The 16,882-nt window shown below is 37.3% G+C and overlaps 1 protein-coding gene across 1 annotated transcript in view; it reads left to right on the plus strand.

Moving 5' to 3' along the window:
• Positions 1 to 16,125, plus strand: part of LOC149156646 (uncharacterized) — a 125,088-nt gene extending 108,963 nt beyond the window's left edge. The window contains exons 2-3 of the mRNA XM_089444820.1: positions 14,070 to 14,693; positions 16,077 to 16,125. Of these exons, the coding sequence (XP_089300946.1) occupies positions 14,070 to 14,693; positions 16,077 to 16,125 (673 nt within the window). The remainder of the gene's footprint in view (positions 1 to 14,069; positions 14,694 to 16,076) is intronic.
• The last annotated feature ends 757 nt before the right edge of the window (positions 16,126 to 16,882 follow it).

A 16,882-nucleotide genomic window follows, 5' to 3' on the forward strand; every position in this document is an offset into this window, starting at 1 on the left:
TGTCCTTTTTACCTTAGAGAAAACCATTCCTTTCTGCCTCCTTTTCGCACTTCTTTCTACACTTCTTCGCTGGAATTGAGTTCGAACTTCATGCTTAGAATGGAGGCCGAGTTCCCATACTTATACCCCTCTTCTCTCGGTCTTTACTCCGACTTGACAACTAGATGTAGGCCGACTTGTTTTGGTAGCTTCTTTAATTTTTTTCGGCCGACTTGAAGAGGTTTGGTGACAAGTTCTTTGGAGGATACCTTACATAGACAAGATTACCTTTTACATAGTGTAACATGACTTCATTTACATGATCATGTCTCTTATATTTTATGACTAGATGACAAATAAATCCTAGAGACTCTCAATGGGAGTCTTGACTCAAAAACAAAATCCTTCCTCATGAAACCCATGAAGCAAGTCAATATAATAAATTTCATTTTTCTTATTTACATCTCTTTACATAAAATCATAATTACATGTCATTAAGACCGAACCTAGTTACAAATTTCAACAATTCTCATTGTTGAATTTCAAGATATTTGATGCCCTAATCTTCATACCATGTCGGAACTCTTGAAGCTGCCTTGACTTGGGGATTGCTTGAAGGTTCATGCTTAACTACTTGTTGAAGTACAACATACAAAGCCTTTTCTCTTAACTACCTTGGCCTTGGATGAATCCATACTTTGGCATATACATCAACCCTAGGTCTCGTGTAGCTATCTATTACAAGGGTTTTTTCATGGAAAGCCTTTCTAAATTCTTCCAAAGCTTGCATCTTTGTTGAGCCTTTCCATTGAATGAGCCATCCTGCTTGACTTCAAGCTTACCCTAGGAATATCTATCACAAGTGAGGGATACTGGGACTCCTCCCATCGGTGAAAATCCAAGAAGAGAAGGGGACATAGAATGTGGTGACAGTGGGCCTTTATCCCAAATTGGTTCTATGCCCTAGTAGTTGTCCCTTTTAGTTCCCCTTTAGGACCCCTGTTAGTTTGTGCGGTAACAATACCTTCTCATCTTGCTTCCATTCTATCCTTGCCTCTTCAAGCCAGTGAAATTGTGGAATGAAAATAACACATATTGAACCCTCTTTGTCTTCCTCTTTGCTTCATGGTGCATCTACCTGTTGACGGTGCTGGACCCGCCAACATTCAAGGGATCACCTCGGTATGAAGTCCTAACTAGACCTCACACTGTTTGGTGTGAGAGTCCCATCCGGTATGATGGCCCGGTTGCCATTATCTTAAAGATTTTCCTCAACTCTTGCTTGTCAGCACAGGAGAGTGGTCTGCTTTGTCTTCAAGAAGTGAGGTTCGCGTGCCTGGTGATTGTAAGTGTTACTTGTGTCAATGGTTCTTTCACTGTAGAGGAAGAGGGTGAGAGTGAGTCCCAAGTCCGTTGGGTGCAAGTCCCAACTTTGCTAGGAACACATAATACAATAGGACATGCACAGATTCCGGAGGAACAATCCACACAGATGCAACAGTCACAACACACAAGGGAAGATAACATGTACAACACTCAGCAGATGAGTTTGCACGAGTGCAACAGTTGTTACAACAAGTTTTATGAGAAAGGTCTATCTGATGTCTGAGAAGGTAGCCACCCCGGGTAAGACAATGTTAACAACATAGGCAACACATTTTCATTAATAGATTATGTATTACAATAAGTGAAATAGTTCAAGTGTGAAATACAGGTTAAAGCAACATGCATCACAAGTGTTCAATATTAGTCTTACAACAGTTACAATACATGTGTGAAAACATGCTGCCCTATTAGCAGGCTTTTGAATTAAGCGAAAGTTCCAAGACACATCGTTACACCATACATCACTAACCCTGTGGGCGGGGCATTGGAACCACTACTTACTCCTCAAAGGAAATATTACAGACTCTCTTGGCTATATGGGAGGCGCTGAGGTGAAAAGTCCTTTGCATGTACAAATGAGGGGGTATTTATAGCTTAAGGGTGAAACTTACCCTTGTCACTGTTTGACTACCCTCATGACTGTTTGACTTCATGACTTTTCGACTTTACATGACTCTGTGTACAACAAGTGGGTCTCTTGGACTTCCACGATACTTTACATTGATAGACATTACGGCCCATAGTAGAGATGTGGAAGACATGATTCATGACACAACTCGACATGACAGTGCTGCTACATTCGTGCTGCTGGTGGTGTGCATGTCGAGCTGCAGTGCTGCTGGATGATAGATGTCTTCATGGTGTGTCATAGCTTCACCTTTGCATGGCAAAGTGTGCGGAGTCTTTGATGGTCGTTGGTTCGCTTGATGTTGCTTTTGCGCGTTTCTCCTTGCTTGTATGTTGGAAGGCTTGACAGGTTCGTCTGTTCCCAAAAGGTGCATGTTTGTTCGTTCGTTCATCCATGAGCACATCTTGCATGTTTGCTCATTTGTCCATTCGCGAACACATCTTTGCATGATCATCCGTTCGCGAGCACATCTCTTTGCATGCATCGTTTGTTCGTCTATTGGTGAACCTATCCTTCTGCATGTACTCCCTTCGTTCATCCCATTCGTCGTCACACCATGTTTGTTTGTGTACTTGTTCCTGCAGTCACTCATGACGAGACGACATTAAATCCAAAAACCTCCTAGTCTACCATGATACATGATCATTTCGGATGTAGGTGACCAGGAGAGGCAACAAGGTTGCGAGGCGGGATGGAGGCTCCGGGCATTGCTGATGAAAACTGCGCAAGAGTCACTGGGTGATGAAGATGGGCAATCCGGATTGACAGTGACTATCCACGAGGTCTAGCTCAGCTGGAGGACAAAACTGTGTATTTTTTGAGGGGAATAGTCTGGGCTGCAGGAAGGCTGGGTAGGCAAAATCTGCGCAGTTTCTGGGACGAGTGAGCAGCGGGGGCTTGGCAGCAAAAGCTGTGCAATTTTTTGGAGGAGTAGGCCGGGTTGTAGGGAGGCTTGGCAGCCAAAATTGCGCAATTTCTTCAAGGAAAAAGCCGGGAGTTTGGCAGCCAAAACTGTGCAATTCCTGGAGGGAACTGGCAACTGGCTGCTAGGTCACTGGCAGCAGAAATTGCACAATTCTTGGAGGGAACTAGCAACTGGCTGTTGGGTCACTAGCAGCAGAAATTGCGCAATTCCTAGAGGGAACTGACAGTCTGCTGCTGGCGAGAAAAACTGCGCTGATGCTGGGAGGCTGGACTGGTGATCACCTCGACGCTGTTTCTGAGCTGAGCAGTAGAGGGCTTGCTCATGAAAATTGCGCAATTTTTTGAGGGAGACATGGACGGGCAACGAGTGTCTGTCGGGTCAAACTCGCCGGTTGACCAACATGAAGGTTTATTGATTTTCTTGCGGGCAACACAGCTTGAAATGACTTGCTTGGTGCTTCTGTGCTGTCCTGGGTGACAGTCGATCAAGTCGATGGCGGGGTGATGGTCCGGCTGTCAGAGGGGGTCCAGTCATAAGAACTTCAACAAAAAATGACTAAGTGTGTGAACGAGTGAAAGATGCATATGCGATCCTGGAAACACACACTTAAATGACTTGACGACGAGACGACTGAAACCATCCAGACACACATGTTCAACGTGACTGACCGACAGTGCAAGCGACAAGCGCGACACTCGTGATTTATTGTTGGTTGAACGTGACGACACTTGCGCGACAGTGAATGTGACTCCGTGTGTGAGTGCGACAAATGTTTTCATAGCAAACACAACAAGTACACACGAAGCGAAGACTTTGAGCATGACCAGAACATGGTCGCAAGCATGACTTTGACATCAACATGCAAAACTTGGGTGAAATGAACAAGCAGGGCGGATGCGAAGACTCACACGAACTCACGGAGTGAACCCGAGTGTGTGCAGTCATCAAGTGCAACTCCCAAGGGAGGCTCCGAAATTGGGTGCAGGCCAAAATTTTGGAGGGTGGTTGTAGCCGCTACAACACTACCACAATATTTTGTTTGCCTTTTTTGTAATATTTTAAAAGTCCTAACCCAACATCTTTGTAACCACTTCTGTTGCTCTTTTGAAGATAGTGTTTGTTCCACGAATTACTTCAAACTATCGTGATTTTGTTTTGCTTTAAGGTGTCTTTCTATTAGGTATGGATGCCATTCTGAATTGCATGTAGTATGGACAACATTTCTTTTTCAAAGATGGATTTGAGTAAGTTCTTTTCTTTAAGTTCACTACTTTTAGAGGCAAGGGGCCTTCCTTCTTGCATCAAAATTGCACCAATGCCATGGCTTGAAGCATCACACTCCACAATGAAGGTTTGGCTAGAACAATATCTGTACACATATCCTCTTTAAGTTTTTCAATAGCTTTGGTTGCTTCTTTAGTCCAAGAAAATGCTTCCTTCTTCAATAATTTTGTTAGAGGTGCTACTATTTGACCATAATTCTTGACAAACGTTTGGTAATATCCTGTCAATCCTGAGAATCCTTTGAGTTTCTTTAGGGTCTTGTGGATTGGCCATTTCATCATAGCTTTGATTTTGTTAGTATCCACCTTGACAGTCTCATGTGATACAGTATGACCCAAATATTCCGCTGCTTGAACCATAAAGGCACACTTGGAAGGCTTTGCATATAGTTGTTAGTCTTCCAATACTGTTAAGGCCCTATCAACATGTTGTTTGTTATAGATTAGTATGTCATCAAAAAATAATAATACAAAATTTTCATCAATCTTTAAAATGTTGAAGGTGCATTTGCAAGTCTAAATATCATAACCAAAAACTCATAATGACCTTCATGTGTCCTAAGGGTTATTTTGGGAATGTCTTCTTGCCTCATTCTGATTTGATGATATCCAAAACGAAGATTTAGATGAGTAATGAAAATTATTCCATGCAGTTTGTCTAATAATTCATCAATGACAAGAATAGGAAATTTATCTTTGATTATCATTTTGTTCAGTTGTTTGTAATCTGGACACATATGTCATGAACCATCCTTTTTTATAGCCATCACCACTGGTGAAGAGAAAGCACTCTTGCTATATTGAATGATGCCAACCTTTTCTTGAATCATACGCTCAATCTCACTTTTTTGTGCATATGGATACCTGCAAGGCCTAAAGTTAGGTAGTACACTTCTACATTGCAAATGAATACCATGGTTATGATCTCGAGCAGGTGGAAAACCCTTAGGCATCTCTCCAAATTCCTTGGAATGATTGTTGATAACCATTTGGAGATCTAGTACAGTAGGGTATATAGATATTTGAACATCTAATGAACATAATTGTGTAATTACACCATGGTGTCCCATTTTTAGAAAATTTTCCATCATATTAGAGCTTATCACTTTAGAGGGTTTCCCTTAGATACCTCTAGGCTCAATTCCCTTTCGTTTTGAGGAAAATCTTATGAAGATATATTGAAAATTAAGGGCCACTATTCCCAATGATTGTAACCGTTGGACCCCTAATATAACATCAACACCACCCATTTGGATTGCAATAATGGGACTATCTAATAGGTACTCCCCCATATTCAGCTTAATACTATGGCACTTCATTGAACAATTTATGGTAGCTCTATTTGCAATCATTACTTGAAATTTTGGTGCTAGATATACAAAGTAGTTAACAAGTTTTGCCAATTTGTAATTGATGAAGTTATGGGTACTACCTATATCAATCAACAATATTACCTTTTTGTTTTTTATATATATTTCTATCTTTATGGTTTGTGGAGTACTAATGTTGTCCAGTGCATGGCAAGGTATTATTGGAGTAGTCTCTTCCAGCTTTAGATCTTGTGATGGTTCCAATTCTCGATCTTCTTGATCTTCACTATCTATGTAGAATAATTTCTTTCACTGCATTTATTCCATTTATTTCCCTTACTATACTTGCTATCACAGTTGAAACATGGTTCCTTTGCTCTTCTTTCATCCATTTTGCTATGGTGTCAACCTTGTCAGTTCAGGAGAGGCAACATGTTGATCTTTAAAGTTATTAGTGACCATTTTTCTACTAGCCATATTTTACATCCAACTTTCCTTGTTAGACTAAAACATGCTCTAGGGATTTAGATTTAAAGAGACAAACCTCATGTTGGATGCTTTCCTTTAAAATTTTCATAAAGAGGTCTAACACATTATCCTTTGAAATGTTCTTTACCTTGAGACTCATCTTTTGAAATCGTTGAATATGCTCTATAATTGGACCTTTTCACCGAAGATTTACCAATTGACTAAAAAATGTATTGCTCTTAATATCCCCATAATGTGCTATTATATCCATAAAAATGGACCGAGGTACAATAGAATCGTTTCCCCTTTCACAAATCCATTGATACCATACAAATTGATCTCATTCTAAATACATGGATGCCGTATTTACCTTTTGTAATGTTGCCACTTGGTGTACATCAAAGTATTGCTTAATCTAGAATATCCATGTTATAGGATCATTACTATCAAGCTTCCTCATAGTAATCTTCGGAATGTAGTAGTTCCTTGGTGTTGACTTGAATCCCTAATGAGGTGGATCTTGGATTGAAAATTAATGATTATGGTTCTATGATTCAATATTTGTGCTCTCCAATCGCGATAAAATACTTGTCATATGTTATTGAATCTCAACACCATTCTTCTTATTTTCATGATTTCTTTGGATATTTTGTAGTAAAATGTTTTTTATTTCTTCCCTATTTTTATTCATGGATTTTTTTTTATTTCTTGCTTGTTTTGATTCATCTTTTCCATTTCATCCATCATCTTTTGTTCCATATTTCCAATTGATCATATCACCTATGACAATTTAACCCTAATAATATCACTTATTTGCTTAGATTGAATTTCCAAAGTGGTTCACCAGTACTCGAAGTCTTTTGATTCTTCATGAGTCATGAATGAGTGTGCAAGAGGTTTAATTGGTGTGGTGGCTTTGGGATCTTTCTTTGGAGCCATAATAGTTCTCTTTATCACAACTTTCACTCACAAATTTTTTTGGATATTTTAATCAAAATTTATGTCTCTTGTAAGTTATGTACCTGTTGACCACTCTGTGTCAACGACCCCATAGCAATACATCCCTTTTTTTGCAAAAGGGATCTATCATGTTCGAGTGTTGGCGCCTTTCAGATTTCATCATTAGCCGACAGTTTTGTTAAAGATGTAAACTCATTCTGCATGTTTATAATGTAAATGATCTTAGTAAGACCATCATGTATGTAACAACCTACGTAAGCATAGTATTTTGATGACGATTTCTACCTTAGGGCATTTTTTGTCTCACTGATTCATCTGTGTCTCTAGACACAAATGATTGGCAAAGTTTTTCCCTCCAACCTCATCCCAAAACTAGGGTGGATTTTGTCGTCAAGATATTAAGTAAGTCCTAGTGCATTTTATCGAGTCTTTGTAAAAGTAATTTGGGAATAATCCTAGCTAATTGGCTAGATTATTTTATTACAAATTACTTGGTCTACTAGATAATATTTTGTGTCACAGAAATGGATAAATGTTGAGGGTCCATAGCGAACGGGTGTTCCCCCTTCATTATTAAATTTTAAAATCTTCATGTAAAAATATTTAGTGCATGGTCCCTCATAGTTAGACACCATGGCTAAATATTATAGGGTTGGAAAAATTATTAAACCCCTCATCAGTCAATTAATTAAATTTTCTGGCAAAATTAAAATTAATCCTAAGCCAGAAATTTAGTTAGTTTTGTGTCCTAGCTAAAATTAAATTCTTCAAAGGTGAAATTCGTGGGTTTTAAAGAAGTTATTTTTTGTAGGTCCCCGACCAAGGGAATATTGAGGAAATCAAGAAATTTTGGACCCTTGGGCCTTGGTGGTTAAGTCAAAGTCAAAATTTTGAGGAAATTAACTTAAAATAATTAATTTTGAGTTAATTAAAATTCAATTAAATAATAAATTCGATTTTTCCTCAAAAATAAAATCGTTTCGACAATGATAATTAGAGATTAATTAAATATTTATGAACAATTGAGATTAATTCGACAGGGATCAAGCCAACTAGCCGTTGAGATTTTACCTATAAATTAGAGGTCAGTGTTATTCTATCTTTTCATCCGATCTTTGAATCGTGTACTAAGCTCTCAAGCTCTTTTGTATAATTTTTTTGAAATTAATGCAAAAGTGTTTGGGGTTTCAACGTGCAGTGGAGTTTCTCTTTGTGAATTTATGGTAACATTGTTTTAATTCTTCCTTAATGTTATGTGAAAACCATCAATCAATAGCTCTCTTAGAATAATCTGAATATAGGTATCTTATTCAGTTAGTTGGATCTAGGATAACATTCTTAATTTTGATCGAAGTAGAAGGTATCTCTAGCTCTTCAAAATTTTATTGTTGTTCTATTGCTCTACTTGGTCTGATGGTTGATCTAGTGTTTGCATGAGATCTCTATGGTTTTTGTTGAGCGTTTGGGGATAGTCCTCGGTTGGACTAGCCAACTCTCAACATATATTTTCTGCAGAGCCTACCTCATATAAGCTCTAAGATTTATCTTAAGATTATTATTTTTTTATTTTTAGGGTGTTTTTTTGGGTTAGTACCTCTCTAAAAATTTCAAAATCTTTTTTAAATATTTGTGGAAAAGTTGATAAGATCAAGCTAGTAAGAGCCTTAGATTATCTAATCTGGGAGCGACATACTCCTCAGATCTAATAGATCTACAATCTTTGTGCATAGATTTGTAATTTTTTTTATATAGATCTGGAATTTTTATTTTTATTTTTTCTAACTTGGGTTTCTGGGGTTTTTATTCATTTTGTTTTATATCTGAGATTTGGGTATTTTTGTTTTCGTTTTTGTAGGTATAGATCGGAGGGTTTTTTCATGGAAATTTTCTTTTAGATCTAGGCCCTGGAGGGCAAGATCTTGTCTCATAAATTCTTTGTTTGTAGGATTATTGATTTCAAATCATTCAGCAAATACTTCAGATCTGAGTTTTTTTTTTTTTTTTTACAAATTTATAAGATAAATTTTAATGAAAAATACATCAGTTTGGAGGAAAATTTGATTGTCAGGTGGAGATTTTGGAGGTTAAATTTTTTAGTTTTCAGGCCAGAGACAACCCTTACTTCCCAACAGTCTTGTTTGTTGTAGCTGCGTTGTTCTCCCTCCTCGTTGCTCGAACTAGCCTGCGTTTTTTCTGCTACTCCTCCTCCTCTGCGTTTTATTTTGCTGCTGCTACCAAATCACAACTCTCTCCTCCTGCATTCTCTCTTTTCCTCTGCCCCCTCCTTTCGCTGTTTGCATTCCATCTCCTTTGCGTACTAATTCTCATTGTTGTCGCTCTTTTCTCCTTCAACATCCATCGATTTCTGTCGTTCCTCCTTTCTCTTTTCCTCATGCAACTCCTTCTACGTCGCCTTTAACCCCACACCCTTCATTTCCCTTGCTCCCCAAGCTTTCCTTCTTCCATTTCGTGGCTTCCTCGCTCTCCTTTCTGCTCGTGTTTTCTCTTTTTCTGCTCTATTCTCTTGCGTACCTGCATACAAACGCCCCTCTTCCTTCTCGCAGACCTGCGATCACTATCTCCATCAAAGCCCGCTCAGTCCTGCGAGTTCCAACCGCCTCCATCTCCTCCTTCGATCTGCATCTTCCCTCTTTCGCTGCCCGAGCTCTTTTCTTCGTTGCCATTGTTGAAGCCTACACAGAAACAATCCATTCGATTTCTTTTTTCTTACTTTGTTTTGTTTTGAGTTCATTAGGGTTAGATTTTCAGAACAAAACAAATTCCGTTTTTTTCAGTTGCTTTTCATTTTATTTTTGTTTAAAAAAAAAAGAAGAAAACTTCAAATTTTTTAATTTCTAAAGTGTGACTTTGATTTTTTTTTTAGAAATCGAATTTTTTATATTTTTTTCTTGCTTTTCTTTTTGGTTTTGATTTTGATTTTTTTTTATTACATTTTGATTTTGTTTATTTTCTAGACAAAAAACAAAAATAAAAATAAAAAATTCAATTTCCATTATTTTTAAAATGTGGTTTGATCTTTCTAAAAAATAAAATCAAAAGAAAATTTTGTGCTTTCACATTAAAAATTTAAATTTTTATCTGGCCTTTGGCCCATTAAAAATTTAATCATTAAGCCTTTTGATTTTTTTACATTTGTCATATTAAAAAACTTAATTAATTATTTGCCACATTAAATTTGTTTCATGAGCCTTAGCACATAAAATTTGCCCAAGGAATAATTAAATTTTTAATCTAAAGTTCCTTCTTGGGTTTTTTTTGTTGTGTTAGTGGCTTGGAGGTTTAAAATTTTGAAGGGAAAAATCTTGTGGTGGTAATTTTTTTTTAATTTCTCTATAGTCAAAATACATTTAAATATTTTTGAAATCATCTCTAAAGTTGACTATAGGAAAACATGATCTTTTTTTGGATTGGGGTCATTTAAGAAAAATCATTTTTCCGGAATCATTTTAAGTGTTTAGCATTTGAATTTCATGGTTCTTAATGGTATTTAATTTCAAAATTTAATTGCTAGAGTATTTTGCATGCTAAGGTTTTGAGCATTTTCTTATGCTTGACATCTATCGAGATTGCTCGTCGTTAAAGTAATTCTAAGTGTGGTTTAATTACTTGAATTATTGGATATTTATTACATATTTTTGGGTGAATTTTTCAAATAATTATTAAGTACTACTACTCTTTCATAGAACTGTGGTAAATTTCATATCTTTTGAGTATTTTTGAGCATCAGTTGGCATTGATGTTAAACTGTGAATAAGCTTTTGTTCTCTTTGAGCTATTATTGTATTAAAAAGATTTGAAGTAAGCCTGTGGTTTAATTGTGATATTGTTAAGAAGTTTGTCTTTCAATCTTTGTCTAGTGAAGTGAACATTTCATTTTGGTGATAGATCATGACATAAGCGTTTCTAATCCTTGAATATAACTTCATCTCATATTCTAATCATCTCGTGCATTTGCATATTAAATTAGTTCTACATAATTGAAATTTACTTTTGAGCATAAGCTTGGTCAATAGAGAGATAAGTACCCATCCATCTTTGCTTGAGAAACTTGCTTTTAATAGTACTTAAAATGGTGACTTTGCAATCATCAGAGCCACAACTCTCTACAGCGTTGGAGGCACCGGGTACGTTAGATTTTTACGAGAGTTATTGTTATTCACACCTTAGTGTTCTTCACCATATTTTCTCTCTGCCAATTACTACGAAATTAGGCTCAATATGGAAAGGATCGAAGGGTTAAAACTTAGATAGGCATTTAACTAAAATTAACCAAGTTACCTGCGTCTAACATTAGTTTTAGGATTTGCATTTCATATAAAATAGTTATTCATCCAAGCAACAGTTGCTAATCAATTACTTGGTCCTAAATTTCCTAGCAAGATTGTTGACTCCATAAGGCACTGGTATCAATCGTTTAAATCTAATAAAATCCTATAAGTCTTGCTAAATCTTAATCAAGTACTTGGTCGCTTCATTGTGTTTCCCGAACTAGTTGGTTCCCAACTAGTTCTCTTTCATTCCATTTTCGTAGGGTCTACCCCCCTTAGCCTGTTGTAGGGAGACAACTTAAATGGAGAGATTGGGGATCAGGGTGACAACCCCTGATCTGAGCCATTGTCGCAGTGCCTAGACATTCTGTGCGACAACAGTGCCTTTAAAACCTTAATTTGGAAACTATCTAGATGGTTGACTTTTGTCTTGATATATCTTTGAGATTTGAGCCCTTCTAAATTTGAAATTTTGGATTCTGATACTTTGATATGTCTTTTCTGTAGTTTTACAACTTTGACCAAAATTTGATGTTACAAGTGAAAGTTATGGTAACTTTTCCAAAACATGGTGATTTTTGACTTCTTCCTAGAAGCATACTTGCAAGGTGTGTGGCATGTGTCCAATTTTTCAAATTTGATTCTGAAATTTTTACATGAGGTACTTGTTGGAGAATGTAACTAAGTTCAGTCTTCAAAATTTGTACCATTATGTATTTTATGTAAAAAGAAAAAGAAAAGAAAAAGAAAAATTATTATTACTATTTTTCTAGACAAGCATGTTCTTCATGCTTCTAGGTTTTTGAGTTAGAGTCAAAGTCCTATTTGGACCTATGGTAAAAGAAAAAGAAAATGAATTTTCAAATATGTAAGTTTTTGTTGAAAACCCCTCTAGGTGACAGGTCAGCCTACATGTCAAGTTGGCCCTACCCGAATGGACATGTCTATTCGCATCCATCTGGACAGTATAAATAGAGGGAATATGGAATTCATTTGGACACACACACTTGATGGATCGTGGTCTCAAATATCGCAGAGAGGACAGAGAAGTGAAGGGTTGAAGTTTGAAAGAAAGGATTTCTTTTTGAGCTAGGGTTTGTGGAAGATATGCGTGGGTACATCTCTTGTTGTTGGTCTGTTGCTGGTGGATCTGCTGGAAAGAAAGAAGATTTGACTTGGCATCTAGAGGTGGAAGTTTTCTGTGGTTATGGGTATTGGATATCTCATTTGATATGATTCTATAATTAGATAATTTTCTGGGTTTTCCCCTTGGAGGGGTTTTCCCTGGCTTGGAGTCTATATCTCGTGTTCTTTTGTTTATGTGATCTTTAAGTTCATGTTATGGTAATTGCTTGGTGAAAGAATTAGAATAAAGATTAAGAGAGAAGTAAATTAAATTCACAAGAAGTTACTATTGAAAGGAAAATCTAAACTAAACTACAAGCCTCACAGTTTTCCAACAGTGCTTTGGTATGTCTCCTTAGATATCTAAAAATTTCACAGTGTGAAGTGCCCTAGAAAAAAAGTTATATGGAGCCAAGATCACTTGTTTGAAACTGATTTCAAGATCGTTCACAAAGCCTAACTTACATAGGGTATATATCTGAAATTATAATGAGCTAGAATTTAAAATTTTTACCAAGCATATCTTGAGATGATTTCTCACTCCACTCAAAATTTCACGGTTTGAATCCTAGAAAAACAACTATACCAAAAATTTTCAAAATCACTTGGTTGAAACTGATTTCAGGAACATTCACAAACCCTAACTTCCATAGAGTATATCTCTAAAAGTATAGTGAGCAAGATTATAAAATCTTTACCAGATGTACCTTGTGATATCTTCTCAATCTGTTCAAAATTTGTTGTTTTAAAACATCCCCAAAAGAAATTTATAGCAAAAATGCCAAGATGGCTCATTTGAAGCAGTAAAATCCTAGGATCATATCTCTAATACCAATCATTATGAACCTTGCACCTTAAAAATGATATGAAACCAATAATTATTGTCCACTTTGAGGGAGAAACCTGCTTTTACAATGAATACAATATATGAGACAAGATTTGATGATCCTAAGACTAGGTCTCTTTAGTGCATCTATAGAAGACAAAGGGCACAATTATAATAAAATGGTACAATGAAAAGGCTTAATCGACATAACAATATAACAATAGAAATGTACTAACTCAAAATCTAAGGCTTAATAACGGGTTTCTGGGTTAACATGGGGCTTATATAGGGCTTAACAATCTCCTAATAATAGGCAATGAAACAACTCAAGTTGTTATGTAGAATGCTTTTCTGGATTTATAGTATTGTGGAAAAAATAGATTTTATCTAATCTATTGTAATGGTACATGAATGCTCACTATCTCTAGGATGTTGCTTCTTAATTTGGATATAGTGAAATTTTAGTGAAAAGATTGATTGATAAACATGGAAGGCATCAAACTTGCATTATCAATCATCAATTCAGAGCGACAAATAGCAGTTGCATGCAACTGAAGCTGATATTTTAACCTGAACAGTTGCAACATTTGGCAAAACAACTTCCTTGAGATGACTATAAGAGTTGATTTCCCTGGTCCATGTGCATTATAAGTAGTTTATCTGTGTTTATGTAAGAAAGGTGCTGCCTACCATAAGTTATAGTATACATCTGTATTTTCCATTAGTATTTAATGTTAGAGACTGAATGAAGGAATGCATGTGGTGGTTTAAAGGTAGGAAATCTCATTTTTTGTTCATGTGATTTATTGCCATGTTATCTCTATGGACAATGTTTTACCTTTTTATTCTGGAAAATGCTTCGTATATAAACATTTTCTTTATATTGACAGGATGAAAAATGCTTTGGGAATCTCTATCTCCCTCATTCTTATAAATCTCACTTCCATTATGGAAAAGGCGGATGAGAATCTTCTACCATCTGTGTATAAAGAAGTTAGTAAAACTTTCAGTGCCAGCCCTTCTCAGCTTGGATATCTTACATTCATCCGGAACTTCGTGCAAGCTTTGTCATCTCCTTTAGCTGGTATATTAGTTCTTCACTATAATCGGCCCACAGTTCTATTTATGGGTACAATGTGCTGGGCATTGTCAACTGCTGCAGTGGGGATGTGCCAACATTTTGGACAGGTGGCATTTTGGAGGGCAATCAATGGAATAGGTTTAGCAATTGTGATACCAGCGTTGCAGTCATTTATTGCTGATACCTATTTGGAAGGTGTACGTGGATTTGGCTTTGGATGTTTGAATCTTGTAGGGTCTATTGGTGGCATAGGAGGTGGGGTTCTTGCAACTATAATGGCAGGGTATACCTTTTGGGGAATACCAGGCTGGCGTTATGCATTCATTCTGATGGCAGTATCAAGCTCACTTATTGGGTTGCTTGTGTTTTTATTTGTTGTTGATCCAAGGAGAAGACTACCATATTCACCGAGTATTAAGAGACGTTCTAAAAGGTACTTCTCTCTCTCTCTCTCTCTCTCTCTCTCCCATATTGTTATCCTGTAGATGCCATTCTCTGGATCATGCACTTGTGTATCTATCTTCTTGCTTCTGTTAAAGAAAAAATAAGATAATTAAAAGAAAAATGATTGAGCTGAGCTGCAGAAAGTATGATTGTCACTTGTTTTTATTTTTTTGTGAGAACTCTAGATATACATTATATAAAACCCATAAATTGGGCAAGGGTTGGGATAAGAATGCAAGATAACAGCAGAGGTTGGGACCTGCTTGATGAATGGGATCTGTTCATTGAATGATGATATGTAGGACGGTGATGTACTTGCATGACCTTTTTTGTTCTAGGATATCATAAGTTTCTAAATGCTCATCACCTGAGACAAATGAGGGAGCATCTTAATACTTTTCATTTGGTGATAAACTCAAAATCGAGCCAGTTCAATCAATCATAATTGTTATGCATGATTATCTGTTTTTTGTTTTTTAAATTAGAAAGCGTTATTTTTAAATTGTTAAAATTGGCAACTAGGTCCAAACTCTATGTGGATCTTCTTATTCATGGCAGCTGATATTTTTCTTGGATTCCTCTCGTCGAGAGGTGTAGGATTGATATAAAAATCATCCGACTCCGACATGTATTCATGGAGATATGAATTTATTTGTGTTATGCGACAATTTTCGTCAAGGTCGGCCAGCAACCAAATTGCCCCCATCTATCCTCAACGTTTTACTATAAAAAGAGGTGGTTTGCAAGTCATTTGGGACACACCTCTTATGATTTCTTCCTCTCCACTTGTCTTTGGGTTTTATTGGGACGAGAGATCTTAAGATGTTATGCTGCCCTAGAGGATGCCCTAGACCCTAACGCTGTCATGGGGGAGACACAGCTTCTTATACACTGCCAAGGAGAGCCCTAATCGCAGTCAAGGAGAAGCCATAGACGTGGAGGTGAAAGGGTTTTCTAAAGAGACTTATGCTGCCCTAAATGCAGTCATGGAAACACATCAAAGAGTAGCTAAAACGCAGGTCTATAACAGACCCTAAGACACTGTCCTTAAATGCCCTAACGCTGCCCTAAACGCAGTCATGGTGAAGAGACATTAACGCTGTCTATAAGAGACCTATATGCTGCCTTATCTCAGCCCTAAAGGAGATCCCTAATATGCTGTCCTAGGCCGCAGTCAATAAGGGGTTTATCTACAGCAAAAGGACGCATTATGCAGTCCTAAGGAGAGCCCTAGTTGCAGTCCAGATTCGCTCTAACTGCTGGGCTTATTCTGCACTAGAAGCTGCCCTACATCCGCAATTGAAGAAGGCTTCAAGCATGCCCTAGCCGCAGTCATGGAGGAAGCTGAATGATGCCTAATCTATTTGGACAGGGACAGAGTCAAGCTTCAGGCAGATAAGGAAGGTCTGGAAGTGACTTGAATGACATGGTGAAGAGCGCTGAAGGGTATGCATTGAAGTCTGTCCTGCAAGGTGTGTTTGGAAAGCATATGTTAGGACTGTGTTGACAATAAACGCAAGAGCATTATTGTTGTATCACTGTGTTGAAGACCTTGGTACAGTGACCTTTGAAGCAGCAAAAGGGGACTGTTAGAGGACAGTTAATATAGGCCCTTTGTTCAGTGACCTTGGTGGAGCTTCGTCATTGATGAGCTGATCATGTAAGAGAATATGAAGGGGTAGACTCACTTGTGAGCAGCAGAGGTTTATGATGCTAACTGAAGACTGTGTGTTAGGCTGCAGGCCATAACACCACAGTCAAAATTTCGTATGGGTATGAGGGCTTATATATGCCCACATCTTCAACTATCCTAGGAGCTGTCTTATGAGACATTCTGTTGTGATCTCAGGCCATCTTGATGACTATTAGAGGGCTGTATGGTGCTGTTCCAATATGAGATGGACAGAGCTATAATCATGGGTTCATTGAGGATTAGACAACTAGCTAGATGCAGCATGATGAGATGCAACATGGTGATGAGATGCAGCATGGTGATGGAATCACCTTAGAAGAATGTTTGCCTTCACCCGAGTTCAGAACTGCAGTCCATGTCCTCAGATCTGCAACCTCTTTATGTCATCTTCATGGTGAAGATCTCTGCTCTTATTTTGACAAGTCAAAGTGTTGACTTCTGATGTATATGTACTATCTCTCTCTGCTGAACTATTGAAGAATATA

This window comes from Pinus tabuliformis, chromosome 9 (assembly GCF_031772625.1).
Source record: "Pinus tabuliformis cultivar Carrire ecotype Pingquan chromosome 9, CPIR1, whole genome shotgun sequence".
NCBI lineage: Eukaryota > Viridiplantae > Streptophyta > Pinopsida > Pinales > Pinaceae > Pinus > Pinus tabuliformis.